This window comes from Hippocampus zosterae, chromosome 12 (genome assembly GCF_025434085.1).
Source record: "Hippocampus zosterae strain Florida chromosome 12, ASM2543408v3, whole genome shotgun sequence".
NCBI lineage: Eukaryota > Metazoa > Chordata > Actinopteri > Syngnathiformes > Syngnathidae > Hippocampus > Hippocampus zosterae.
In genome coordinates, this window is record NC_067462.1 from 8,087,616 (window position 1) to 8,113,129 (window position 25,514).

Consider the following 25,514-nt stretch of genomic DNA (forward strand, 5'->3'; position numbering starts at 1 on the left):
AAGGAGAGCATCCAACATGAAGACCTGTCAGCGCAAAACTCACTCAAATAATTCACTTTTTTCCCCCACGCAGTCCAGTTAACCACACATGGACAGCTCGACCCCTAGTGATACCCTCATAGAGTAAATCGACCATTGTGCCGTCTATGCTTGCCTTTAAATTAAAAGTAGCAAAGAGCGTCTTTTCATCATGCAATTTCACCATTTGAGTTAACCTATTTAACTAGACCAGTGTTTTTCAATCTTTTTCAAGCCAAGGCACATTTCTTTCATCGAAAAAATCCCGCGACACATCTTATTTTCACAATTAAGTGTTACTTTGTTATTAAAAGCATTTTGAAACACGTTGAAAAATAACACTACATTATAACACCTTGTATAGGAATCAAATCAACATCAATCAAATATTTTATAATCTTTCATATTCATTCCCACTCAGTGTGATAAATGGTTTGAATGAAAACAGATCTGATATCCTGGCAGCAATCGATGAAAGACACAGAAGTCACTCTCATTCTTTCTATGTTTTTAGTTTTTACAGCAGACGGGCTATTTATTTAGCCGCTTCGGGTCAGAACATCTTATTCACAATAGCTTTGCAGTATTACCGGTAATTGCTCTGCCGCTGGGACTTTTTGGATTTCGCCACACGTTCAGCGACATGGTACCTCGTTGTTTTTCTCATCCACGTTGCATGTTTCTCCGTGTATTCACGCAGGCGAACAAAATACTTCACATTTTTGTTTCAAAGTTAGGGGTGTTTTGTTTGGAGACGCAGCTGCAACTTACTGCGACCGTCGGGCTGTTGGAGAGGAATCGATGCCGTTGCATCTCCGGTAAAAGTAAATCCATATGAACAAAAGCTTTCCTTGTATTGTCTCGCACCAGAAACTTCGCTTGTCTCGCAGCACAAGGCAATAAGCGAGCTGCTGCTGCTACCTACCGGTATGGAAGAGTACTACATGATTACTCTGACCGGCGATAGACCCCACAGGCATACATATTGGAAAATTTCACACGTCACACCTAAAAATAACTCGCGGCACACCAGTGTACTGTTTGGTTTATTAATGACACAAGTCATGAATGACGTTTGACTGATGCTTTAAAAGCACGAAAGGCAACTGAGAGTAACGGTGGCAAGCCTCTTGGGTTATACCATTTTAACTAGAACGGAGGTTGGAGGGGTAGTCCCCAAACATGTACCGCGGCACAAGGATTTGAAAAACACTGAACTAGACTGTGCTTATTATGTTAGCAAAATCAATATATAAGTTGAATATAGGTGACTGTTTCCCCCAATTTGAACACCCTTGGGAGTGGGTGCTTTTTTTTCAACTGCCAAAATTGTTTGACAACGTGTGTGTGCGCGTGTGTGTGTGTGTGCGTGTGTGTAACAGAGAAACCATACTACAACAGGCATTTGCATGTCAAAACTTTTAATAGACTACAATAAAAAGGATACAAATCATAAAGGGGAGACATTAAAATCAAATGCAGTATGATGAACTAATGCTCGTACAGTTCATGCAAAATGAATGAAGGCACTTTCAGTTCATGAGGCCACCAATATTCAGAGCACCGTTTCCCTCTTGTGGTCATATGGCAGTACTACAACACGCATCTCTGCGATGTACTCATGAAAAAAGCTCGTTGGTTTTTTTGCACTACGCAGCAAATACAGATGTCAACCTTCAAAACTCAATTTTGAAACGATAACACTTTTAATATAGGAATTTAGTTGACTTCATTTCATTACTTAATTAATGTCTGGATTTCGTGTGTATTTCATTCATTCATTCATTGATGCTTTTAAGCCAAACAATCTCCAAAGTCATTTTGAAATATGAGGCTTGAATTAAAAAAAAAACATGCACAACCTCCATTTTTTTCCTACAAATGCAGATGTGAGATTTGTGAAAATATAAACGTCGAACTGTATACAAAGATCCTTCAGTGTTTGCAGACACCCGTTCAATTTGTTTCTTAAATCACACGCAAACAAAAGTGAGAGAGTAACTATAACACATTTACACACAAACATATACAATGTTGTAAAATGAAGAATATGAACATAGTAACAAGAAAAATAAAGGTTCTGTGTGTGGAAAAATAGATCAAATGCAATCGGAATCTTTGCTAGTTTGTCAGAATAAGTGAGCGGGCATGAGTGTAATACTGGCACCTTTACAGAAATAGCAAATAATGAAACCTTCTTCATAAAAACTTTTGAACCCTGTGTTACATAGACATGGCAGAAATTGCCCTTGAGCCACATTTGTGTCGGGGGCGTTCCAGCAAGGATTAGGACAAAAGTCCGCTTTAGGTTTTGGTCTTTGAGAAAATACCAGCGTGGGCTAAACAGTCCAGTGCATTGAAGAACAACATGTTGAATTCTGGATTGGTTTGACCCTCATAGCACAAATCAGATCATGAAGGACTGAGTTGGTTTGTAGGTCTTGATCTGGGGAGAACGCAAAGAAAAACAAATACGTTCTTTGAATTAGCCAGGGCCTTCGGTCATCATCAAGACATCGGCAACACAAACAACTCACATTGTGGATGGGTGGAGGAGGAGGAGGGTTGTACGACTTGGCGCTGCAAGACAAACTGTACAAGTTGCTTAAATGTCCAAAAATGGTTGGGCAAAACAAAAGACGAGCAACTCACCTTTTGGTTTTCTTCTCTTCTGGTTGGAGGGAGAAAAATGAGAAATGGTCATTGTCAAAATCGTGCGAGATATTTATGAGAGTAGACAGATTCCTCGCTCACAGAATAAATGCTCCCATTGTCATTTTTTAAAATAAAACCCCGTATGTACGCTCTGTAAATTTGTATGTGTGTCTTGGTTTCACAGTATGACCCTCAACGACTATAATATGTACCACCTATTGATTGTTATGCTTCTAATTGGTGTATACTACATCACTCTAAAAACATTTGAGTCAAATATAACCCAACTTGGGTCAAAAATGGACCGATCCACTACTTGGGTCAATTGGACTCAACTACCCAGGTTTTTTTTTTTGCACACAAAAAAATGCTGAATTTTATATAAAACAACCTTGAAAATGTGGACTTCTGATTGTGTTTAGCGCATGTTTCTCACTCTTAGTTTTCAAAGTGCATATGGCAGCGACGGTAAGACATTACTCACTTTTGCAGCATCCTTGACGTCGGCATACACACACACAGATGCAGCAGAGGAGCGTGAGAACCACAAAACCTGAAGCGCCAGCGATCAAAATGGCGGTATCCACCGGATCTGTATCCCCGCCAAAAAAAAAAAAAAAAATCTCTCATCAGTACACACGTAAAGCACAGAAGAGTAAGTGCACAAGTGCAGAAACTCAACTTACAGTCAATAACCTTTAGTTGTTGTGCCACACAGCTTTTGGGTGCCCCCACACTGTTGGAGGACTCGCAGCGATACATCCCAGAATCTACTTTGGAAACGCTTGTAAACTTCTGCTCCGGGCAAAGAGTGAAAGAGAGAGGAAGAGCAACAGCTGCAGATGTGTCCCTTCGCGGGTCCATACGAATGCACAAGTGTGTGCTCTGTGCTCGGCACGCCATGTGTCACACAGCGGGGAGCTCACTCACCAGGGTGCCTCTGCGCGTGTCCATGCGGTACGGCGTGTTGGACGAGACCTTCAGGGCCCTGTTATCTTTGTACCAGCTGTACGTCGCCGGGGGCACGCTCTGCTTGTCTTTACACAGGAGCTCTAGGTCGGAGCCCACAAACACCGAGTGGGGCACTTCGCAAGATGGGATATGGGGCGGCACTGAGGATACACGCAACAGCAGCGTTTGCAGAATACCTAAATGACATATCCATAACATCTAAAAAGACAAATGAGTTCAAATGACACTGTGACACAATTCTATTCAAACATTCTGGCCTGCATCTCATGCGTAGATTGGATTTTCAGGAAACCACCGCAACCGAGGAAAACCAACCAATCAGACACAGAAGGTGTGACCGGTGAGGTGGCAATCATTTGCTGCGCACTTACAGACAACGTTTGCAGCGAGCACAGTCCGCTGACCTGTTTTGTTACCTTTGGCTTCAGGAACAACGCTGAAACTATAACGGAATAGCCACAACCAGAGAACTGAAATAAATAAATAAATAAAATGCGGCACAGTCCGCTGATCTGTTACCTTTGGCTTCAGGAACAATGCTGAAGCTATAGCGGAATAGCTACACCAGACAAGTAAAAAAAAAAATGCAAACCCAAGCACAGTGAGGGGACCACGGGCAACTTGCAGCTGTGGTGCTCACCTGTTCTTGTGGTTGTTGTTTGTAAAAATCGTAACCCTCATGTCGAGAGACATTTCTAATTTCTTTTGGTGTCCAAAATAAAACTGCAGCCAAAATAATAATTAGCTGCAGAACAAACTCTAACCCAAATATTCCGTTAAATGAATCCCCTGAATTGTTGTTGTTTTGTTTTTTTCTCTATACCGTGTACATCGAGGGTGACGGTGGCCTCTCCGAAACTGACGTGGTCATCGCCGGCGGTCACCTCACAACGATACTCCCCGGAGTCTTTTTGTGTCACCGAGTGGATGGTCAGAGTGGCTCCCTCCATTTTGGCCCGGCCTGCATACGAGCCTGCGGTGATGGGAAATCAGCGAAGAAAAGAAATGTTGCTGTTTCAAACAAGGGAAAACGGAGAGAGAAGTCGTCACCCACCGGTAAATTTGTGATTGAAGTAGACAAAGATCACGGCTTTTTCTTTCTTCTTCCACTCAATTCGAGGATTCTGGTCCTTCTCAGTGCGGAAGTCGCAGGATAGAACAGCATCTGGAAGGTCGGGACACGCTTAAGTGGGATGATGATGTCATGTGCAATATGACACGGCTGCATTTGTTATTTCTATGCGGTGCATCGGCATACGATTGACTGATTAGCCCCTTTTACACTGCCTGTTTTGCCGGAATTTTGATTTTTTTTTTTTGCGCAGTCGCCCAACTATTTCTTACATCACACCAAACGTCGGCGTAGACTCATCTCAATTCGGGTTGCAATCCTGCTGTGTGAAATCACGCAAGGTTGAAGCCAGAAGGCTCCTTTGTTTGTTTCATTCAGATTCACACACAGCAAAGTGGAGATGATGTGCTCTTACCTGTGTGTTCATGGACCTCCACTTTGGTTTTTGGAGAGCTCACCGTCACTGACATACTGACCGGACCTGTGAGAAGCAAAACAATCGATGAACTTAATATTGGCAGTTGAGATTTTGATAGCGTGTGCCCTCACGAGGGCTGATGATATATGTGCTGTAGCCTATCCCAAGCTGACTTTGAGCGAAGCTTCGGGTACACCCTGGATTGGTTCGCCAAACAACTATTCAGACGCAGGATTTTGACGGCGCTAAAGCTCATCTTTTTGGAACGTGAGAGGAAGCAGGAGAAAACTCACACTCGCACAAGCTTACTCTACAGAAGAAGATTTGAACCCAGGACTTCAGAATTGTTAGCCGGACATGCTAACCATGAGGATAGCTTGCAGCCCGTGTTGCTTTGTACTGTTTAAAAAAAATATATCAACTGTTGAAAACTCTTTTTTTTCCTTTTATATATTTTAAATGTCACGGAAGAATCATTTCCTGAATGTTCTGAATTCCTGTTTCCACTGCTTGACTCCAAGATGGCGCTGCGAGAGTGCCTGCCTTTACGGCAGCTCCAATACTTTTTATTCTTCAAGCCAATATTGAACCGAAAACTGTCCAAATATGTCCAAAACAGTAATTGAACCATTTTCAAAAGGTTGGTATGTGCAACATCAATCCCTCTCATGTTATATAGTTTGATTGTCTTTTTGTAGTTTTTTTAATCACAAAAGATTGCCAAATAAACAACAATTGTTAATAAATAGTAAAATTTTAATCAATACAATTGGATCCAATTATTCCATTAACCGATGAAATATTCGATAGAAGAATCGACTCAAAAGCATTCATTTGAAATCCCTGAAAGATTTATGGCATAATATGATTTATTTCTTTGATATTTCCGCATCTCAACCCAAATACACAATTTGTGAGTGGATTGTCACTGTGTGTGCGTGTCTGCGTGCGCGTGTGTGTGTGGTGCCTGCTGGTACCAGGAGAGCTGCTGTTTTGGAATGTTAAAGTGATGGACGACTTTCAGACGGGGTGGATTCAAGGCAATACTGATAACGTCCTTCTCAAGCGTTCGTTCACACACAAAAATCCAGAGGAAAAAAAAAAGAATGAAGTCGATTTAAAGTATTTGAGCACATTGGATTTGAATGTCCAACTATACGGTACGCTTGCATCGTTTTAACAAGAGCCAATGCAAGACCTGCTTCAGAAAAAGTAGGATTTTAATCATGGCTAATTATGGATGTGAAGTAATCACATTAAACCGAGCTAACTTTAAAAGGGAATTCACTGATGATAAATCGCGGTCAACGGGGGAATAATCTGCATGATAAAGACCACGTGACCGTCTCTCATCATCCTTGCGCATCACCGCTTCAAACAGCATCAGAGATCCGGTTCAGTGTAAACACAACCGCTCCTTGCCTCTCAAGACCCATCACGACTATTTTACAAACGTGAAATTGACGACAAAAAAACAGTACAACAAGAAAATAAAAAATGAGCTCAGGCTAACTGTCATCGAAAAGTCAACAAACTATTGAACAGTTTAAAGACACGATGGAAGTTTACAAAACATAATCATCACCATAGCTACATTATATTTAACTTGTATTTTACTTGATATTCTTTATAGTCGATATAAATACCACAACCATTAATGTCACTCACTTTCAACGTTACCTGAACAAACGCTGTGGACAGCATGCACGTGCATCTTTTTTTTTTTTTTGCACATGCAACCGATCAGCAAACTATTTGGACGTTCACACAACATGAACAGAGAACAACATGCAAAAAAAAACGCCACTTTTTGAGCACTCACAGTGTATGCAGAGTAGTAAAAGAAAGAATATCATCATCGTCGTCTTCTCGTCTGTCGCTACGCGTGAGTTCGCTCGTGCGCTTGCAAGTGTGTGAGCCTTCTTAAATTTCACTACACACACAAACAAGAGGGCAAAAAAAAAAGGCGCGAGCGCGGGCTGTGGAGCAGATGACGACACGTGACCGTGACGACACTTTGTTTGTCTTCATCATCATCATCATCACCACCATCACCTTCATCTTCGCCATCATCATCATAAGTGATAGGAGTGGTAGTAGTAATCGTAGCTAGTACGGTTCTGTGTTATATTTTACTCTGATTTTTTTAAGGAGGGGGGGCGGGGGGTTGCATACTTTATCGCCTACAAAGGTTTCAGTTCCTCAAACCAATTTTTATATTACACAGAGGAATATTAAGGAAATTCAAAATGCAGTTTGTAAATGATAATTCAATTTATCAAGGCACACACACACAAAAAAAACAAATATCCAAACCTTTCTGACCCTCTGTGCAAAATTACTACCCCTTGTTAAATCGCAAAGCAAAAGTTTTGGGAAAGCTAAGTTCAATTTCCCAGGCAGCATTGTAGTACCACATTTGTTGAATCAATAGGTGAAGTAAATAGAATCCGCCACACAAAGTGAAGAAAACTACAAGATCTCAAGAAACAAACACACCATGTCACGATCTGAAGAAATTCAAGAAATTGGGGAATAAAGTTCTTGAAATCTATCGGTCTGGAAAAGGTTACAAAGACATTTACAAGACTCTGGGACTTCAGTAAACCACTGTAAGAGCCATTATATGGGAAGAAAAATGGGAAGAAAAAAAAACCGGGAACAGCGGCAAACATTCCCAGGGGTGGTCGACCAGCTAAAATTATTCGAAGAGTGCAATGACGACTCATCCAGGAGTTTGCAGAAGAACTTAGAACAATACCGCAAAAACTCCAGACCTCGCTGACCAAAGTTCAGGTCAGTGTTCAAGCATAAGTAAAACACTGGCCAAAATGGCAGCGATTGGAGAGTTCCCAGGTGAAAACCACTGCTGTCCAAAAAGAACACAAAGGCTTGTCTCACATTTGCCAAAAGATATCTAGATTATCCTCATCATCATCATCATCATCATCATTTATTAGCTATATATGTATACACATAACAGAATTCAACAGGTGCGGACGCATGCATAAATTGCTAGGATCAAACATTACATGACTTTTGGAGAAATATTATGTGGACTCGCGAATCCAAAATTAAACTTTTTGGAAGATGTGTGATTTGTTACATCTGGGGTAAAAAAAAAAATCGCACAGCATTTGATAAAAAAGAACATTATGTCAACAGTGAAGCATGGTGGTAGCAATGTGATGGTCTGCGGCTGCTTTGCTACCTCAGGACCAGGACAACTTCCTATGATTGATGGGACAATGAATTCTGCTGCCGACCAGAAAGTCCTGAAGAAAAACATCCGACAATCAGGTTGCGCCCTCAACTCAAGCGCGCTTGTTTCATGCAGCGGGTCAACGATCCGAAACAAAGTCCACTGAATGGCAAAAAAAAAAAAAAGAAATAAGAATTACAAAACAACAAGAGACGACGTGTAAAATGTAGTAATATGTGATATTTATGGACAATACAGTATACATTTGTATAAAATTTTTAAAAATACTAATTGTAGTACTGTATTCAAAAAGAGTAGCATATTAAACATGGGTGGGGGGGGGGGGAATTTGTGATGCAATGGAAGTCATAAATCATCATTTTAAGACTTTGAAACCTTCCTTTTTAAGGCAAAAAGTTGCACTTACAGCGATAACAAGAAACATTTACAAAAAGATCACATTTTTATGAGAGCAATTTGTAATTTTACAATAAAATGTCATAATTTTATGAGTGGCAATTTTGCATGAAGACGTCTGAGTTTTGTAAAAATAAAGTTGAAATTGTTTTGGTAATAATGTGGCAATTTTACGAGAAAAACGAAGTAAAGTTGTCCTTTGAAGAAAAGAAATGTGTTATTTGACAAGAAATACGTTGCAGTTTTATAACAGTCAAGTTGTAATTTTAGGACAGTTCATTTGGAATTTTATCAGAATAAAGACAACGTTTTATGTCAGTCGAGTTGCAATTATCTGAATGTTACGCCCCCTCCCCCCAAAAAAGAGAGAGCTGAAAATTCCAGTTACACTCAAAGTTGCGGTACTTCTCAGAGAAAAACAATACAAGGATAGAAAGTTGGACGGTCGCACAGACGGACAGACAGACAGACAAATAGCTCGCTAGCTAGCTAGATAGCCTGACCGCCTGTCCAGTATGGCTGCATGCGAAAATGAAATGGGAGGTGGGCCAGCTGGTCATGCTGGGGGCCTGCTGGTGTCATCGCCATGTTTTGGTGCAGCAGAAGAAACGGAGAAGAAGAAGCAGCTGCTGCTCAAGCTCCAACCGTGTCCTTGCGGATTGGGTTTCCCCTCCTGCATGGCCCACACAAGCGCCCATTGTCGCGTGCGCTGCTTGCCTGTGCCACATGCTTACATTTGGGGCCATATGCGCGCACACAAAAAGACAGGGGCTACAAACGCACCAAATCTTCACCGCCGCACCTGTTCACTCAGTCAGCTGTCGTCCTGTGACACGCACACACACACACACACACACACACACACACACACACGCATGTCCCTTTGCACAGGCGTGTAGTCCATCCTCACATAATAAATCCCATTGGAAGCGAATCAACAGGCCTCCACATTAGGTACAGCTGCAAAATTAAATGACTTCCATAACTAGGGTGGACAAGCGTTCCTAATATTTTGGTTGCCTTATTTAGCTACATGAGAAGGGGGTAAAAGTATCATGCAATAAAAGTGCCAAACGCAAGTATGACTGCTTTGAGTGAGTGGTGGTGGGGCAGGACCAGCAAGGCCTCAACTTAAAAAAAAATGCTGTAATGTTTCTTTAAGCACGATCCATAATGTTGAGCTCCACAAAAACTAAGTAATATCATCCTCAAATATTCAACCAAACATTTTTTTGTCACACCGCATTAATTGAATGACTATTTTGCTGCTCCTCTCGTCCACCTGGGGTCACTACAAAATAACCAAACGGATATACTTTTAAATGAGACGTCTCAACTCCTCTCAGATCATCAGTAAAGCCACAATGTTGGTCATTCATCACTACTAATGTAACATCCAAACATCACTAAACGATCATTTGCACGGTATTGGGGGAAGGTTGGTAATGTAGCGATATCCAAACATAACTAAACAATAATTAGGACGGTATTGGGGGAAGGTTGGTGATATAAACAAGCTGACATTACTCACGATATTGTCAAGAAAAAGCTCATGTTATTTGGGTGGTGGGGGGGGGACAACAGAGTAACAGCAGTGACAAACAAATAGTCGTGGCTCGTCACTTTCTTGTCATGCGTTGTTTTTGGCTCAAAGTGCAAAGTATCCTGGTCTATGTCGTTCACAATGTTGTGTTTGGATGAACCGTGCAAAAGCAGTCTTTTAAAGTCAGACATAAAGTGTTAAAACAAAGAAACTGGGGAGTTCAAAGTGTTTGTTACACTTGTGACACCGTTGGCGCTTATCGTCTGCTTTTAAAACACTCAAACATGATGTCAGAATTTTTGTTCGTTTTGCCACTTGGTGTGACATGTCTGCATTACTGTATTGCATATTCATTCTATACATTCTATTTTGTTTTGGATTTTCATTTTTTTTTTGGACACGTGAATGCAGCAGAGTGCATTTAGTTGACAACTGGTGCAATGCCTGTCTGTGTCCACGTGGTGGCACTACGTTCCTAGTTTGGCAGCTAATGGAGAACAAACTATTCTAAAATGCCCCCCCCCCCCCCCCCCGGCCCCCCAAGATGCCCCAGATGGATGGATGTGTCAAGCACCAAAGTTTGCCCACCCCTGGTTACTAGCATGATTCCACTGCGGTGAACTGTATGCAGGACTTATGACAAACATATTTATAGAATCATGTATTGTTGGTTCGTCACAAATAAGCAATTAAAACAGCGTGAGTTTTTTGTGACAGTAAATCAGTCATCGTGCAGCAGCGGACAACTGAAATAGAGCCCCCCTGTAATCCCGCAGAGGAGAGCTGCTAATGCCCTGACTGGTTATTACACATGCCTTTTCCATGACTGTGACAAAGTGAAACTCACTGATGATGCTTGCCATCTGTCATATTATTTCACATTTCCAGGCCTGTGCACAAAGCTTAAAGCTTTGATGGCGCACCACTAATTTGCGGGCTTCATTTAAATGTCTTCCTGGTGAACACAACACAGCTGCCAGCGCTGTTCACAGTCGCACAGCATTAGAAACACCTGCATAAAACTAATATGTGCGTCAGCAATACATATCATGTTTGTACTTCTAATAACCATCTGTTTTACAAGTGCAAAGGCATATTTTTTCATGACAGTCAGTGAAAGAAATTATAGGGTGAAGTGAGCATTATTTAATTATTTATCAACAATATGAAATATCTTCAAACATTTGCCATATGGAGCCATGATATTTTTATCCATCCATCCATCTATTTTCCTATGCGCTTTATCCTCACAAGGGTCGCGGGTGGTGCAGCCTATCCCAGCCGTCTTTGGGCAGTAGGCGGGGGACACCCTGAACCGGTTGCCAGGTAATCGCAGGGCACACAGGGACGAACAACCATCCGCGCTCACATTTACATCTACGGACAATTTAGAGCAGGGGTGTCCAAACTTTTTGCCAAGGGGGCCAGATTTTATGTGGTAAAATGTCGGGGGGCCGACCTTGGCTGACATTCTTTACATTGAACAACAATATTGTTCAACAAATTTTAGTAAGCCAGTCTGTTTCACATTTCCATTTTTATTTTAATTTCAACAATCTTAAGAATTTCTTTTGGTTCATTTGAAACAGGTATGTCACATGCAACTGCTTATTCACTTGACTTTTTCTTAAACAGAAGTCTCCTGAGTGTAAATTGATTGATTTGAAACATAAAATGTATCACCATGACTCTTCAATAGTCACAAAACCTTTGACTCGAACAACAGGGAAATGAACAAGCAATACACATATCCACAACTGCAAGGATCATTTGAAATATGACATATCAGTCAACATAAACACGGAGTGATGTCTTGTTAACTCGTGAGTGATGCCCTCTAGTGTCTAAATGCTATTACTCATTTAGTGAATGCTATTACTCATTTAGCCACTAGAGGGAAGCAGTACTCTATGAAACATCACTCACCAGTCTACGAGACCTCAGTCAATGCAACACGTGTTCCATTGCGCCCAACCTGCGGGCCAGACGGCACTGATTTTATGACAGGGGCCGAGGGCCGGATGAAATTCGACCGCGGGCCGGATTTGGCCCCTGGGCCGGACTTTGGACATGGCTGATTTAGAGTGTACCATTAACCTGCCACGCATGTTTTTGGAATGTGGAAGGAAACTGGAGTACCCGGATAAAACCCACACAGGCACGGGGTGAGCATGCAAACTCCACACAGGAAGGCTGAGCCGGAATCGAACCCTGCACCACTGCACAGTGAGGCCAACGCACTAACCAGTGGGCCACCGGGCCGCCCGATTTTTTTTTTTATTATTCTCAAAAAATTTGGTTATACTACATTATGAAGCTGCCAGTTAAATATTTGTTTCCACGATCAATATATTGGGAGAAAAAAATAATCATGATGCAAGATTACGGGATATCAGCCAAGAGTAAACTATATAAATATATTTAAATTATGTTAAAAATATATATATATATATATAAAATACTACTACTACTACTGTATTACTACTACTACTAATAATAATAATAATAATTGTTGTTGTTATTATTATAACCCAAGTTAATAGGAAATCGAAAGCATGTAATGTTGGCGATGGCGATGAAGATGATGCTGAGGCATCCTCTCTCCCCGGCAGAGGTTAGAGGCGTGTCCCATGGTGCTGCCTCAGTCTATAAACACGAGAGCAAGGGCGAGAGGCGCAGAAAGAGTCAAAAACGAGGACGAAGGTTCTGGTCAACTGCGTCACAAAAGGTATGTTGCATTTTACATATGATGCACACGATGGAATCCATTTCAAGGGGAATCACGCGAATGGGTGAGATGATGTTTTATATGGGGTATTAATTGTTTTGCAAAGACAGTAACTGAAGTCAGTGCTCACACTGTAAATAAATAAATGGATGTGGACGGCTTAAAGCAGCTGTGTTTGTCGGGGGGGTCCATTGGCGACCACAGGGACTATCACACTAAGTCCAGTTCATTCCAAAACCGTCGAGGCTTTACGTGAGCTTATATTCAAAGCATACATCATCAATCTGCGAATCGGCATCGAAAACAAACGGGAGGATGAACAGTATCAGTTTTCTACGTGGACAATGGACATTCAAAATTTTCACATTATTACACTGCCAAAACGGCAGTGGCAATCCAGGTGTATGTTCTAATATTTCAATTTTAAAGTTTGTCAAATTACTCTAAAAACGTGTTTGAATATTGGGAAAAAAGCATTGTGAAGTTTCATGTGTTGCATGCACGGTATCTCAACTGGATGCACCTCAGTGATGGAGTTGCGCCTTCGCAGTTTCCCAGTTTTCCATGGAGGGAGTTTCCTCAATTAGTTTGCCAGTCCTTCAAAAGCAACCTGAGAAGGAGAACGCGGCAGGTGATGGGAGCCACAATGAAAGGATGAGAGGCACCGATGACGGTATACGTCCGGTATGCATTTCTATATAAGCTCAATTATCATGTTCACTTTTGGCTCATGTTAGTGTGTGTGTGTGTGTGTGTGTCGTCAGACTGTCAAGTGACAGCGGTGGAGAAGCGGCATGTATGGGAGTCAAGCGTTTATGATGCAATGCAAAAAGAGGCCTTCTATTTCGTGGGTCATCGCATCTGCATCCGGGAGTCCACGGATAGCTTTGGCGCACTCGTCTGGCCTGGAGTAAGTTGGTTTTGAAAATTCGAGGAGGGGTTAAAATTTTATAATGTATCGCTATACTTTCAATGCATTCATACTCAGCGTCAACTATACGCAGATTTTCACTATTTGCAGGCCGGCCCGGTCCCTATTCCACACAAATAGTGGGGATCCATTGTATTTTTAAGTGTGTTGCTTTTCACGCAGGCACTAGCGTTGTGCCACTACCTGGAGAACAATCAGCAACAGGTCAACCTGATGGACAAAGCGGTGCTGGAGATTGGAGCAGGCACTGGTTTGCTGTCAGTAGTGGTGTGCTTGCTTGGTAAGATCTGACCCTCAGAAGCCTCTGCACCTTAAGTGTTTCTTTCAAATTAAAAGTAAGATAAGTGACATTTTTACATTTCAGATATTTCAAAATTTGGGGCATCTTAATTTGCTAAAGAAAATCCATCCATCCATTTCCAGAACCGCTTAATCCTCACTAGGGTCGCGGGGGGTGCTGAAGCCTATCCCAGCCATCTTCGGGCAGTAGGCGGGGGACACCCTGAACCGGTTGCCAGCCAATCGCAGGGCACACAGAGACGAACAACTATCCGCACTCACACTCACACCTCGGGACAATTTAGTGCGTTCAATCAGCCTGCCATGCATGTTTTTGGAATGTGGGAGGAAACCGGAGCACCCAGAGAAAACCCACGCAGGCACGAGGAGAACATGCAAACTCCACACAGGGAGGCCGGAGGTGGAATCGAACCCGGTACCTCTGCACTGTGAAGCCGACGTGCTAACCACTGGACTACCGGGCCGCCCGCTATAGAAAATGACAGAGCTAATTTCTTGTTTGCATTTTCATTAACTTTTTAAGACATGCTGTTGAGCCTGGGAGACCCCTGAACGCTGTTAGAAATTTTGAACAAAGATGTTGATCGAGGATTTAAAATAATAAATAAATAAAATCAGCATTTTGCTAAGTAATGTTGTTTAATAAAGATGGGTTTATGATTAGATGTAATCATTGGAAAGAAACATTGAAATAAATAAAATATTAAATGAAATGAAATCAATTATATTCATAATAAAAACTCATCAATTTGTAAGTCAATATTCAAACAAAAACAAAATCCTAATATCAATCAAAAGTTGTAATGTTGCGGGAGCAGTGTTAGTGTTCGATTAAATTGAATGTATAAATATTCATAAAATCATAATACTGTACTACCACTCAAAAAGTTGCAAGGTCACAAAAAGAAAGTAATAAATGGTCGCTATTGCTATTGAAGATGGAAAAAAAAGACATTTCACCGTAATCATAAGAACAAGTTTTTCACCATCTCGTTTTGCTTCTCTGATCAAGGTGCTTGGGTGACAGCGACGGATCTTCCCGACATTTTACCGAATCTGTCTTTCAACTTGATTCGGAACACCGAGGGTCGTTCACGACACACGCCGCAAGTTACGACCCTCACCTGGGGTCGCCACCACCCACAAGACTTCCCCCAGTCGACCCGCCGCTACGACTATGTGCTAGCTGCAGACGTGGTTTATCCCCACGGAGACCTGGACGGGCTGCTGGACACAATGTGCCACTTCTGCCCGCCAGGGGGCGACACCACCCTCCTGTGGGCCAACAAAGTTCGCTTCCGGTCCGACATGAGGTTCACCGAGCGCTTCCAGAGAACTTTCCACGCCACGCTGCTTGCAGAGTTCCCGCAGCAAGAAGTGAGGATTTACAAGGCCACATCCAAGGAGTGACAATCAGAAAGGAAATTCCGATATTTAAACGTGCTTTCGATTTACCTCCAGTAAAATTTGTTCCACACTTTTTAAAAATAAATAAATTTCAAAGTTATAAAAATGACAAGAATTAAGAATTATCTCAAAAATCGTTATAACACTGTACCGTTATTGAATAAAAGAAAAAAGAAGTATAAATCTGCCAAATAACTAATATGGTTCAAACTCCCAAAATGTAGAGAGCGCCACCTACTGAAGGGGAGGGAGATTGCACTTTATTCTAAAATTCATAAAGTTATAGAAATAGTCAGACGACTAAATTAAGTCAGAAAAGTACAAGAATTAAGTACGTAAGACTTAATGCTTCAAAAATTAGCTACAAGAATTATGCCGGAAGACTGCAAAAAATTAAGTCACAAAGAAATGCAATCAGAATAACACAAAATAAGTCAGTCAGAACATTTCTAAAAAAAAGTTGTAATGTTACTAAATAAAGTTGAAATATTACATTTAAAAGTTAAAACCTACTAACATTGAACGGTTGCAAATAAGTTGTCCAGCTATGTGTTGAGGAATGGGAGCTGTCAATTTGCTCTTGGCCCTTCCTTGGTTACAGATTCTTTTATCTCTCTATAAGGTGGAAGAAGACCCAACACCACGTAGTCTTTTCTTCAGTTTATCGCAACGCAACACGAATCGATTCGGGCTCCTGTGAGTCTCAGATTTCATCAGGAAGCCCCGAAGAAACACATTCATGAGATTATATAGAGACAATATGATAATGAGAGGCGGGGAGGTACGCCTCCCATGCAAATCCCGAAACAAAGAAAGTAACATGTCATCTGACCCGGTGTGGCCGGAGGAAGCCAGGAGCGGTGAGGTGAGACCAGACCACCACTACCCCCCATTTGGTGCGATGGCAGGAACAAAGATACCGGAGATAACAGCTCCTCTAAAACATGTCCCGCGGAGGGGGGCCCCAGAAGTGGTGGGGGCCGAGGGCACTAAAGTTGATTGTAATAACTTTGAGCAGTATATACCTTCAACCGCATTTGTACATTGTTTCTTTCAGTGTCTGAACAAACACAACCAACAGGAAGGAACAACACCATAACCAAGTAAAAAGCAGAAATAAGGAAGATCAAGCAAAGTTCGATTTTGATATGATGACAAAGTATAGACCACTGCTGCTGGTCACAGATCTTGAGATTAGGGTTCCTCTTTGAGGGCACTTGAGAGCCTTCAGGGACTTTTATGAGGAAGTGGAGGCAATAAAAACCCTTGGGGGGCTGTTAATTAACCAAAGGGAAATGGGCTCTAAACTTCACAGTACATTCTTTGTTTTAACTACTTCAGCAGATTCTCAAGAGAGAGACTAGTGTCAATAGTTCTCATACCAAGATGAAATTCAACAATGTTCTACTACTACTTCTAGCGGAATAAGTCCTTAACAATATGTCACGACAGTAGTTCTAGTATTGTGGAATTAAATTGTTAAGTTACTAAAATACAGTCAGATGGGGGAAAAATTACAGGAATTAAGTTGTCATATCAGGGAAAAAAAATTACAAAATTTAAAATGTAATAGAAAAAGTTGGAGTATTACAAAAACAAAAAAATATGCAAAAATGTAAAATTAATTAAGGATGGAATATTTATTTTTTTGTTATAAAAGAAATCAGAATTACTCAAGGCAGTCCTGAGCTACAAAACTAAAGCTGTGAAAAATATGTATGAAATATTTTTTATATGTTATATATATTTTATAATATGAAAAATAAAGACAGATATACAAAATATATTACGTCAATAACGTTGTATTATTGCCGTATTATATTATTGCCGCCCCAAAAACCTTAAAGTTAAAATCCAGGAATAAATAGTTTGAATATCCTCATATTAAAATAATCGCAATTGTTTTGATTTTATATTCCAGAAAAAAAAACAAGTTCCAAATTCACATCAACTGCTGAATTTATTGAAACACAATTTGATAGACTACATAATGACTTTTTTTAAACCTGCCCAGAACATTTTCTCTACATGGATATTTGCCTTACATTGTTCCCCACAAAAAAATGTAATTAGGAATCTTACAGTACATAACTATTCATCTGGTCCCTCGTCTTTGGATTGTCCATCACCAGCATTTTGTAGAGCAGAATACAGCAATTACTAAGAAACAAAACAGTTGTCATAAATTTCAGGGAACACAAGAAACAGACACACGTAACGGAGACTTGATCAGCATATCACATTGCATGACAAGCATTCCCGCTAGTCAATCCGCTTCGCTGTTGCTTCCCGTCGTCTGCAGATCCCGCAAAAGAAAAATCAAGGGCAGTCCCTGTGCATTTCAGTCATCACTGTCGAGTGACCCGCTAGGACACGCAGCAGGTGGACGACTTGGGCTGCTCTAGTATGGACTCCCTGCGCAGGTCGTTGGGGACTCCGCCCTCGGGGCCCCACACGTTGAGCTCACCGTAAACACCCATTTCGATCATCTCCTCCTGCCAGGGGATCGGGATGTTGCCCGAGGAGAATTCGTCGAAGAAGCTCCGGTCCGGGTCCTCTAGCATGATGCCCTTGACCGAGGAGAAGGCGCCCACGTCGTCTAGACTTTTGGCGTACACCACCCTGGGGTCCGGAATGAACGGCGGGGGAACGATGCCTTTGGAAGGGATTTGATTGATCTCATTTTGTACCCCTTTAGTTATTCATTCATACTCTGTATAATCCCTCAATTCGACTCAACGATGATGCGACAGTTGAGCAATTGAGGAAACTCAGATTTTTGGACCATTTAACTCATTCAGTACCAGCCAATTCTGGACCAAGTCTGAAAAGACGTTTAGAAACGTCTTTGGGAGTGAATGAGTTAAGTGTCATGTTAATTGCCCGATTTTCATTCTGATATAGAACATATGCATATTAACAGCAAATTCTAAATATAAAAAGACATTGCTAATTAAAACAAAGTGACTGTTCAATCAAAAACCTTCTGATTTGTGAATCATAACTATTTCATGGAATTTTTATAATAGATGAGTTCAATGTTTCTGCCATTGAAATTTCAAGAGATTATTATTGTGACTACATACATCACATCACATACTTTCAATTTTAATCATTTCAAATGCAAAACATGTGTCTACACTAATAATGATCATATTATTTTAAGAATATAATAATGATAAAATATAAACACTACTGCATTAAAGTATTTCGAAACATGTAGATATATAAACTTGAATATGAATACCATTCATCAATTAATACAAAGGTAAGAATAGAATTAAAATTACATTTTTATACGCAAATGTTTCTATTTTCTGAATTATAACACACTACTTCTGTCACAAATTATTAAATATCAATATTCTAAATATTATAAAACTGTTGTAATCTGCCCAGTGTGTACCATACTTGTTCCCCAAGTTTAAACGTATTATTGTGGTTAGTCTGAATTAAACTGAGCAGTCATAATATTTCCTGCCTCTTTTGTAGTTAAAGTAACTAAGATATTAGATCTGACTTTCGTGACGTGAGTGTACACACCACGTTGGAATCAAATATTGAACGTGATTATGTACCTGCATTCAGCTTCCTCCAGTTGATGTCACGAAAAAAAGGGTGCGCTCGAATCTCGTCGCAGCAGCCGTTTTTCAAACCGATTCTCTTGTCGACTTCTCTCGCCAGCAGCCCGTTACATAGCGACTTGGCATTCTCGCTGAACTTGTCCGTGTAGATCACCTCCCGGGTTAGCATTCGCTCTTTCAGCTCCTCGCGCTCGAGCTGAACAAAAGTCAAAGCAAAGACGTTAACGCGAGGGTCATGCGATTTGATGTCAAAATCGGGACAAGCAACTGTTTCTGTATGTTTGTTGCAAAATAACGAGAGACCGGGCACCAGAGTGTTCTTTAGGTGCCGTTGTATTCAAAACTGCCGGCCGTATAAACAAGCGCACGCACTTTCCCGCGTGCTGCTGGGGCAAACCATTCTGAAAGAGGGGGGGTTTACTCCCCCTAACAGCAACCTTCTCGATTTGATGTCAAAATCGGAACAAGCAACCGTTTCTGTATGTTTGTTGCAAAATAACGAGAGACCGGACACCAGAGTTTTCGTTAGGTGCCGTTGTATTCAAAACTGCCGGCCGTATAAACAAGCGCACGCACTTCCCCGCGTGCTGCTGGGGCAAACCATTCTGAAAGAGGGGGATTTCACTCCCCCTAACAGCAACCTTCTCTCCTCTGTTCCTGAAGGGGTTCTTGGCGGCGAGGAACTCAAACAAAGTCACACCCAGAGTGAAATAATCGACAGAAGTGTCGTATTTTTCTCCTTTCAGCATCTCCGGCGCCATGTAGCCTGCAAGACACAAAGTGGAACGATGACCCAAAATAAATCGTCGCAGGGGGAGGTTATTGAGTCACCGGCAACGAGTAGTAGGCTTGTATTAGAGGGGAGGCGTCTAATTCCCAATTTCAATCTGTTCAGCCACTTAAAATTTGACCAATTTATTATTTTTATACTCCACTGTCAGCAAAGACCGTGATTTTTCCCCCTAGGGCAAGTTGAACTGAGGTGTGGTGTTTATTTTACAAAACTGACATATTTGCGCAACCTGATATTGCATGAGGCTTGCAGCCCCCCCCCCACCCCCGCCCCGACCCCCCTTTCAGGGGAAAACAGGAATGTTCTATTTGAGGGGCAGCATTTTTTCCAAGTGGTCACTCCACTCGGTTAATTGATGTACAGTGATACCTCACTATACTGTATATTGCACTTTTTATCGTGGATTCAATACATTGCACCACATTGTTGGAAAAAAAGCAGCACGTCAATATCGATTAATTGACTTATCATAAACACATCGGCTGCTGCGGGCCTAGCTAGCCAGGAGCTAGCTGGAGACGAAAGGCGGCTACACCGTCTGTCAGAGTTTTTCTCGGACAAAGAAATAACTCGGCACACAGGGAAAACTGTCTTCATTAACGGCGGCAGGGATCTCTGAGGGCGAACGACGATTGTTGCCCCGATAATCACGCTCAGAGTTCCCTGCCCGCCAGTTTGAACTTTTATTGTTTTACATATGCAAAATACAAGAAAAACACTGCCCCTGATATTTGCATAGCACACCCCCAGTCCGGCCCCTCGGTAGTGATTGGTTACCTTGATTTAAGCTTTGAACCACGGGTCGTTGACGCCTTTCTATCTGGTCTACAATGAGTCAAGTTGCAGACTTTGCAGGTGACAAATGTCGCCTGGGCGCGACAGACGTTCTCAAACCGACTTTTGATGTTCACCAATGCTTTGTTCCCGAATTATTTATTCCCACTTTGTGACCGAGTCTAGCCTTCTTCCCTCTGTTTGCCCCCTTTGCTTTGACGTGATAATTGCGGACTTCAAAAGCCCTCCGCCCAGACGGCCAACGCCTTTGCGCACAGGCAAGTCTAGACATGCGCAAATTAAATAAAACTTTAAACGTTCTACAATTTTACCCATATATTTGTCTATCACTGTCAGAACGTAAAGTGAGAGTAACTCAAATCTCTTCTGTCTTTCTCACAAGGCAACACTGATGAATGTTAATTTCCGTACAAGGTTTTATAATTGATGATTTAAATAAATAAGTGCACAGCTGTAGACTTTGTCTCATATATAAAGTATATATGCGGCCCGGTAGGCCAGTGGTTAGCACGTCGGCTTCACAGTGCAGAGGTACCGGGTTCGATTCCAGCTCCAGCCTCCCTGTGTGGAGTTTGCATGTTCTCCCCGGGCCTGCGTGGGTTTTCTCCGGGTGCTCCGGTTTCCTCCCACATTCCAAAAACATGCGTGGCAGGCTGATTGAACGCTCTAAATTGTCCCTAGGTGTGAGTGTGAGTGCGGAGTGTTGTTCGTTTCTGTGTGTGCCCTGCGATTGGCTGGCAACCGATTCAGGGTGTCCCCCGCCTACTGCCCGAAGACAGCTGGGATAGGCTCCAGCACCCCCCGCGACCCTAGTGAGGATCAAGCGGCTCGGAAGATGAATGAATGAATGAATGAATAAAGTATATATGCGGTTTACATATTTTAAACATGCTGGTACCCACATACACTTACACAAAGATTCCGATTGCCGATTTTCACTTATCGCGGCAGGGTCACCATTCACCGCGATAAGTGAGGAAACACTGTACATTTATAAGAGTAAAGGGCTTTATTTGGGGAAAAATATGGAATTGTGATTCAAGATGGGATCCTCAAGAGTTACCTGGTGTTCCAGCATAGCCTTTGGTCATCGTTTTGCCTTCTTTCAACTCCACGGCGAGACCCAGGTCAGATATACGGACATTCCCTACCAAGAGAGACATCGATCATTACAAACTTAAATGACAACGAGAGGTGTTTACCATCACGTCGATTCTCAAGCGTTACCGTCATTATCGAGGAGCACATTCTCGGGTTTGAGATCTCTGTAGATGATTCTCTTCTGATGCAGATGCTCCATACCTTGAATGATTTGAGCTATATAAAAACAGGCTCTTGGCTCATCAAAGCCGGGATTGTTTTCATCCACCAGATAGATGTGGTACCTTCAAACAAGAGAGGCAGCAGGCAACTTTTTCAGAGCCATATCCCAAAATGTGCTGCTTAGCGTAAATAGCCTGCAGTGGTTTTTCTGAGCGTCGTTTCGCCTCTCAACCGAGTAGGCTTCATCAAATCATCACACAAGGCTCAAGTTGATTTATACAGTAGATAGTTGAGTCAAACCGGGACAACTTTTATGCGGTTACCTTCTAAAATGGGTAATCTACGACAATCCTTTTCTAGTTAATTTGGAGTCAGTCGTAAACAAGTTCATGATTTGATGGAATGGTGCAGGGAAAGCTGTTCGTTTTAATCACTTTAAGCATACAGTATATAGACCCGGATACGAGCACATACGATTGAGCCTAAATTACTTTTCATTCGAGGCAGAAACGCTTCACATTGTGACGCGCTTATACTGCAATTTTTTTTTTAAAGCAGTGTAATTTGAGCAGCTGCCTTGCAACAGGTGAGGTATTAAAGAAAAAGAATCAAGAGCACTTCTGTACATCTAAACTGCATCTGCTTGACCGTTTAAACTATCAGCACAACCTTTTAAGTATTATTACAAAAAAAAAAAGACAAATGCAATAGACAGTATTGCCTTTGCAAAGGCTAGCTTCCTCTTGGAACATATTTGCATGACAATCTAACATCTCATGATTTGAAGGAACATTGTCACATATGACCAGGAAAAAGTGAAACAGTTGGCGAGCATACCAATAGAAAAGACATTTACTCAAAGTTGATCGCGGGACCATGGCATCATTTGTGTATTTTGAGAAAATGAAATTACTTGAGATCCCCTCCATTCATGATGGTCATGACCAGACACAGCTCCTCCTTTGTCTGGAAGGCGTAAGCCAGTGACACAATGAAGCGACTGTGGACCTTCTCCAGAATCCTCTTCTCCACCATCGCCCCCTAGCGGAGGAGGAGTGAGAAGCTGGATGAAAAGTACAATTTGCCAATGTGGATTTGAAAGCACTTAGTCATCAATTGGCCATATACAAGGGCAATACATAACTGCGCCAAGCAGTTCAATGCAGAAAAGCTTTTCGATAAAGCCCCAACTAATCACTCTATCCTTGTCTTAGGGCTTAATACCGTAGCCGACTGTAATGTAGGGACAAAGATGAGTAGCGGTAGCAACAAAAGCCACGACATATTCGTGCAGTGGAACTTAAAGTGTTAAAATACCGTGGTTTGCATTGATTAGCCATGCACCGAAAAATTAAATGCCAAGATGCATCCCATCGGGAAAGAGCAATTCACCAAACAGTACAACCACTGCGGTTTGCTGTGGTGTCAAGACGCACCGCAAACATCACCTATACAGATGTCACGTCTGCCTTTTTCCAGGTTATTCATTGAACAGCGTGGTTATTTGGGCTCGCGGCGGCGCAGACATGCTCTGCAAACGTCAGCCTTACAGACGCTATACCTGCAGAGGTATTGACAGAAGAGCTTGCATTTTCCTGATTGAGAATAGGAGAGATGGCATCTGTAAAGCTGACATTTCCAAAAACGTCATTAAAAAGAGGAGACATTTTTTGAAACGGGTCTAGTCCAGGAAGTCATCAGACAGTAGCGGCCAAAGAGAGCAGCTTACCTCATAGCCTTTCCGTTTCTTCAGCCTCTTTTTGTTCAGTTTCTTACAGGCGTAAAGTTTCCCCGTGGCTTTCATCTGACACGCCGACACCTCGCCGAAGCCTCCTTTGCCGAGCACACGGAAGTCCAGGAACCAATCCGAGTCCATGGGCTGCATCTCTAGCCACTTCCACTGGAGGAACCTCTTCAAGTACATGCTCTCCAGGAAGAACACGTAGGGCGCCTCCCGTAAGTAGTCCAGAGTAGTGGCCAAAGCGGCTGCAAACAAGTCATCGCCGACAGCCTCCTGGCCCTCTTTCACCTTGGCTATGGTGTTCTCAGAGAGGAACGGGCAGAAATGTTTGGCAGTGGCGTCCATGTAGCGCTGGATAATCTTCGAGGCCTTCTTGGCACGATCCGAATCCTCCGCCAGGTCATAGTCCTCAATGTCCCGCCACAGGCGACACGCGCCGTGGTACTCTGGGTTGGTTTCCAGGAATTCCCTAAAGAGACGTTTGCCGATGGGCTGTTCCACGCAGACGCCATCAAACCCCAAATCAAGCGTGTCCTTCAGGCCTTCGCACACTGTGATGTGAGGCAGCTTGAGGCGGGAGTGGTACTTCTTGTCTCGAGCCGCCGCCGGGTTAGAGCCATCGATGCTGCCACGGGCATTGATGTAAGCCGAATTTGCCACCACGGTGGTCAGTCCCCCAATATCCATGCTGGATTTTTAGGCCACACAAAGAGAGTACATGGCAAGGCGCGTAGGTAGCAACGGTAAGGAGACTAGGGAGAGAAATGGCGCCAGCATCTGAAACGGCGCTGTTGGCGGACGTGACAACTGTGCGCACATTCACACACACACACACACACCTGAGTCAACACCTTTCGGTAATCCCCTAACACCCCGATGCCCCAGACAATGAGTGCGAGCACATACTAGAACAGAACGACACGGGCTGTAGGGGACACTTTCACAACAAGATTTTAAATTGAGCGTGTCCTAATTGTGATCTGAGATAAGACCAATGAGGGCTCCTACAAAAGGTAGTGGAAACCAATAGCTTAAAATTTTAAATGCAATATAAGAAAATATAACATTTTCTAAAAACTAGTGCTTTGTTGGCTGAATTGTGTCACAGCCATGTCAGATGCAGACCTAATATTTAACTCAAAGGTTGGTTCAGAACAAATAAAGTAAAAGTTTGTGTGGTATCTTGGGCTTCAAGAATTTCAGATTTGAAAAATGAAAAATAAAATTTTAAAAATACAGAAAACAAGTGTTTTTTTCGGCTGGATTTTGCATCACCACCATGACAGGTGCAGAAATACGGTTAAAATATATTATTGCTGACTTGTTTGAATCATAAAGTGAACAGATTATGAATACTTGGTATACAATATCATAGCATTAAGTTCACTTCGAATTTCAAATGTTTTAACCTAATCCTCCCATCTTCAATTGTGACTCTTAAATAAGCTTCTCCAAGTAAGAGTGACAAGAAGAGACTACAGATTTCTCAAAGAAAGTTCTGAACTTCTTGGCACGATGTTTTGCGTGCAGATCAGAAGGCAGCCTATCTGTGCCGAATCAAGCCACGGCGCGGATAACGGTAAATTCCACACAACTGACGCACAATTCTTTACAATGAATCAATCAGAACAGCCGTCCCCAACTGAAACCAGTTTTGTAATTGCATGTTACTCAA

The 25,514-nt window shown here is 42.1% G+C and overlaps 3 protein-coding genes across 9 annotated transcripts; 1 reads left to right on the plus strand and 2 right to left on the minus strand.

The window, feature by feature from the left end:
• Positions 1 to 1,422: 1,422 nt before the first annotated feature.
• Positions 1,423 to 8,492, minus strand: jam2b (junctional adhesion molecule 2b). Of its 4 annotated transcripts, none has more exons than XM_052082295.1 (9): positions 8,402 to 8,492; positions 5,133 to 5,198; positions 4,700 to 4,810; positions 4,469 to 4,618; positions 3,604 to 3,785; positions 3,360 to 3,468; positions 3,154 to 3,265; positions 2,556 to 2,622; positions 1,423 to 2,464 (listed from the first exon to the last, which is right to left on the minus strand). In XM_052082295.1, exons 2-9 carry the CDS (start codon positions 5,185 to 5,187, stop codon positions 2,426 to 2,428), a joined length of 825 nt encoding a protein of 274 aa, XP_051938255.1. In that variant the 5' UTR covers positions 5,188 to 5,198; positions 8,402 to 8,492; the 3' UTR covers positions 1,423 to 2,425. The 4 variants fall into 4 exon arrangements, with proteins under 4 accessions (XP_051938255.1, XP_051938253.1, XP_051938254.1 ...); XM_052082293.1 differs by lacking the exon at positions 8,402 to 8,492 and adding an exon at positions 6,958 to 7,234; XM_052082294.1 differs by lacking the exon at positions 8,402 to 8,492 and adding an exon at positions 6,958 to 7,233 and having other exon boundaries at positions 2,556 to 2,610.
• A 4,471-nt stretch (positions 8,493 to 12,963) lies between these two features.
• Positions 12,964 to 15,785, plus strand: LOC127611632 (protein-lysine methyltransferase METTL21C-like). Of its 2 annotated transcripts, XM_052082324.1 has the most exons (5): positions 12,964 to 13,025; positions 13,576 to 13,698; positions 13,790 to 13,935; positions 14,119 to 14,236; positions 15,269 to 15,785. In XM_052082324.1, exons 2-5 carry the CDS (start codon positions 13,590 to 13,592, stop codon positions 15,664 to 15,666), a joined length of 771 nt encoding a protein of 256 aa, XP_051938284.1. In that variant the 5' UTR covers positions 12,964 to 13,025; positions 13,576 to 13,589; the 3' UTR covers positions 15,667 to 15,785. The 2 variants fall into 2 exon arrangements, with proteins under 2 accessions (XP_051938284.1, XP_051938285.1); XM_052082325.1 differs by lacking the exon at positions 12,964 to 13,025 and having other exon boundaries at positions 13,577 to 13,656.
• Positions 13,610 to 24,735, minus strand: grk1a (G protein-coupled receptor kinase 1 a). 3 transcript variants are annotated; one of them, XM_052082253.1, is made up of 7 exons: positions 23,828 to 24,628; positions 23,012 to 23,139; positions 22,063 to 22,220; positions 21,899 to 21,982; positions 19,889 to 20,013; positions 19,242 to 19,443; positions 13,610 to 13,635 (listed from the first exon to the last, which is right to left on the minus strand). In XM_052082253.1, the coding sequence occupies exons 1-7, from the start codon at positions 24,524 to 24,526 to the stop codon at positions 13,625 to 13,627; spliced, it is 1,407 nt and encodes a 468-aa protein (XP_051938213.1). In that variant the 5' UTR covers positions 24,527 to 24,628; the 3' UTR covers positions 13,610 to 13,624. The 3 variants fall into 3 exon arrangements, with proteins under 3 accessions (XP_051938213.1, XP_051938214.1, XP_051938212.1); XM_052082254.1 differs by lacking the exon at positions 13,610 to 13,635 and adding an exon at positions 17,605 to 18,319 and having other exon boundaries at positions 19,242 to 19,514; positions 19,873 to 20,013; positions 23,828 to 24,735; XM_052082252.1 differs by lacking the exon at positions 13,610 to 13,635 and adding an exon at positions 17,605 to 18,319 and having other exon boundaries at positions 23,828 to 24,730.
• Positions 24,736 to 25,514: the final 779 nt, after the last annotated feature.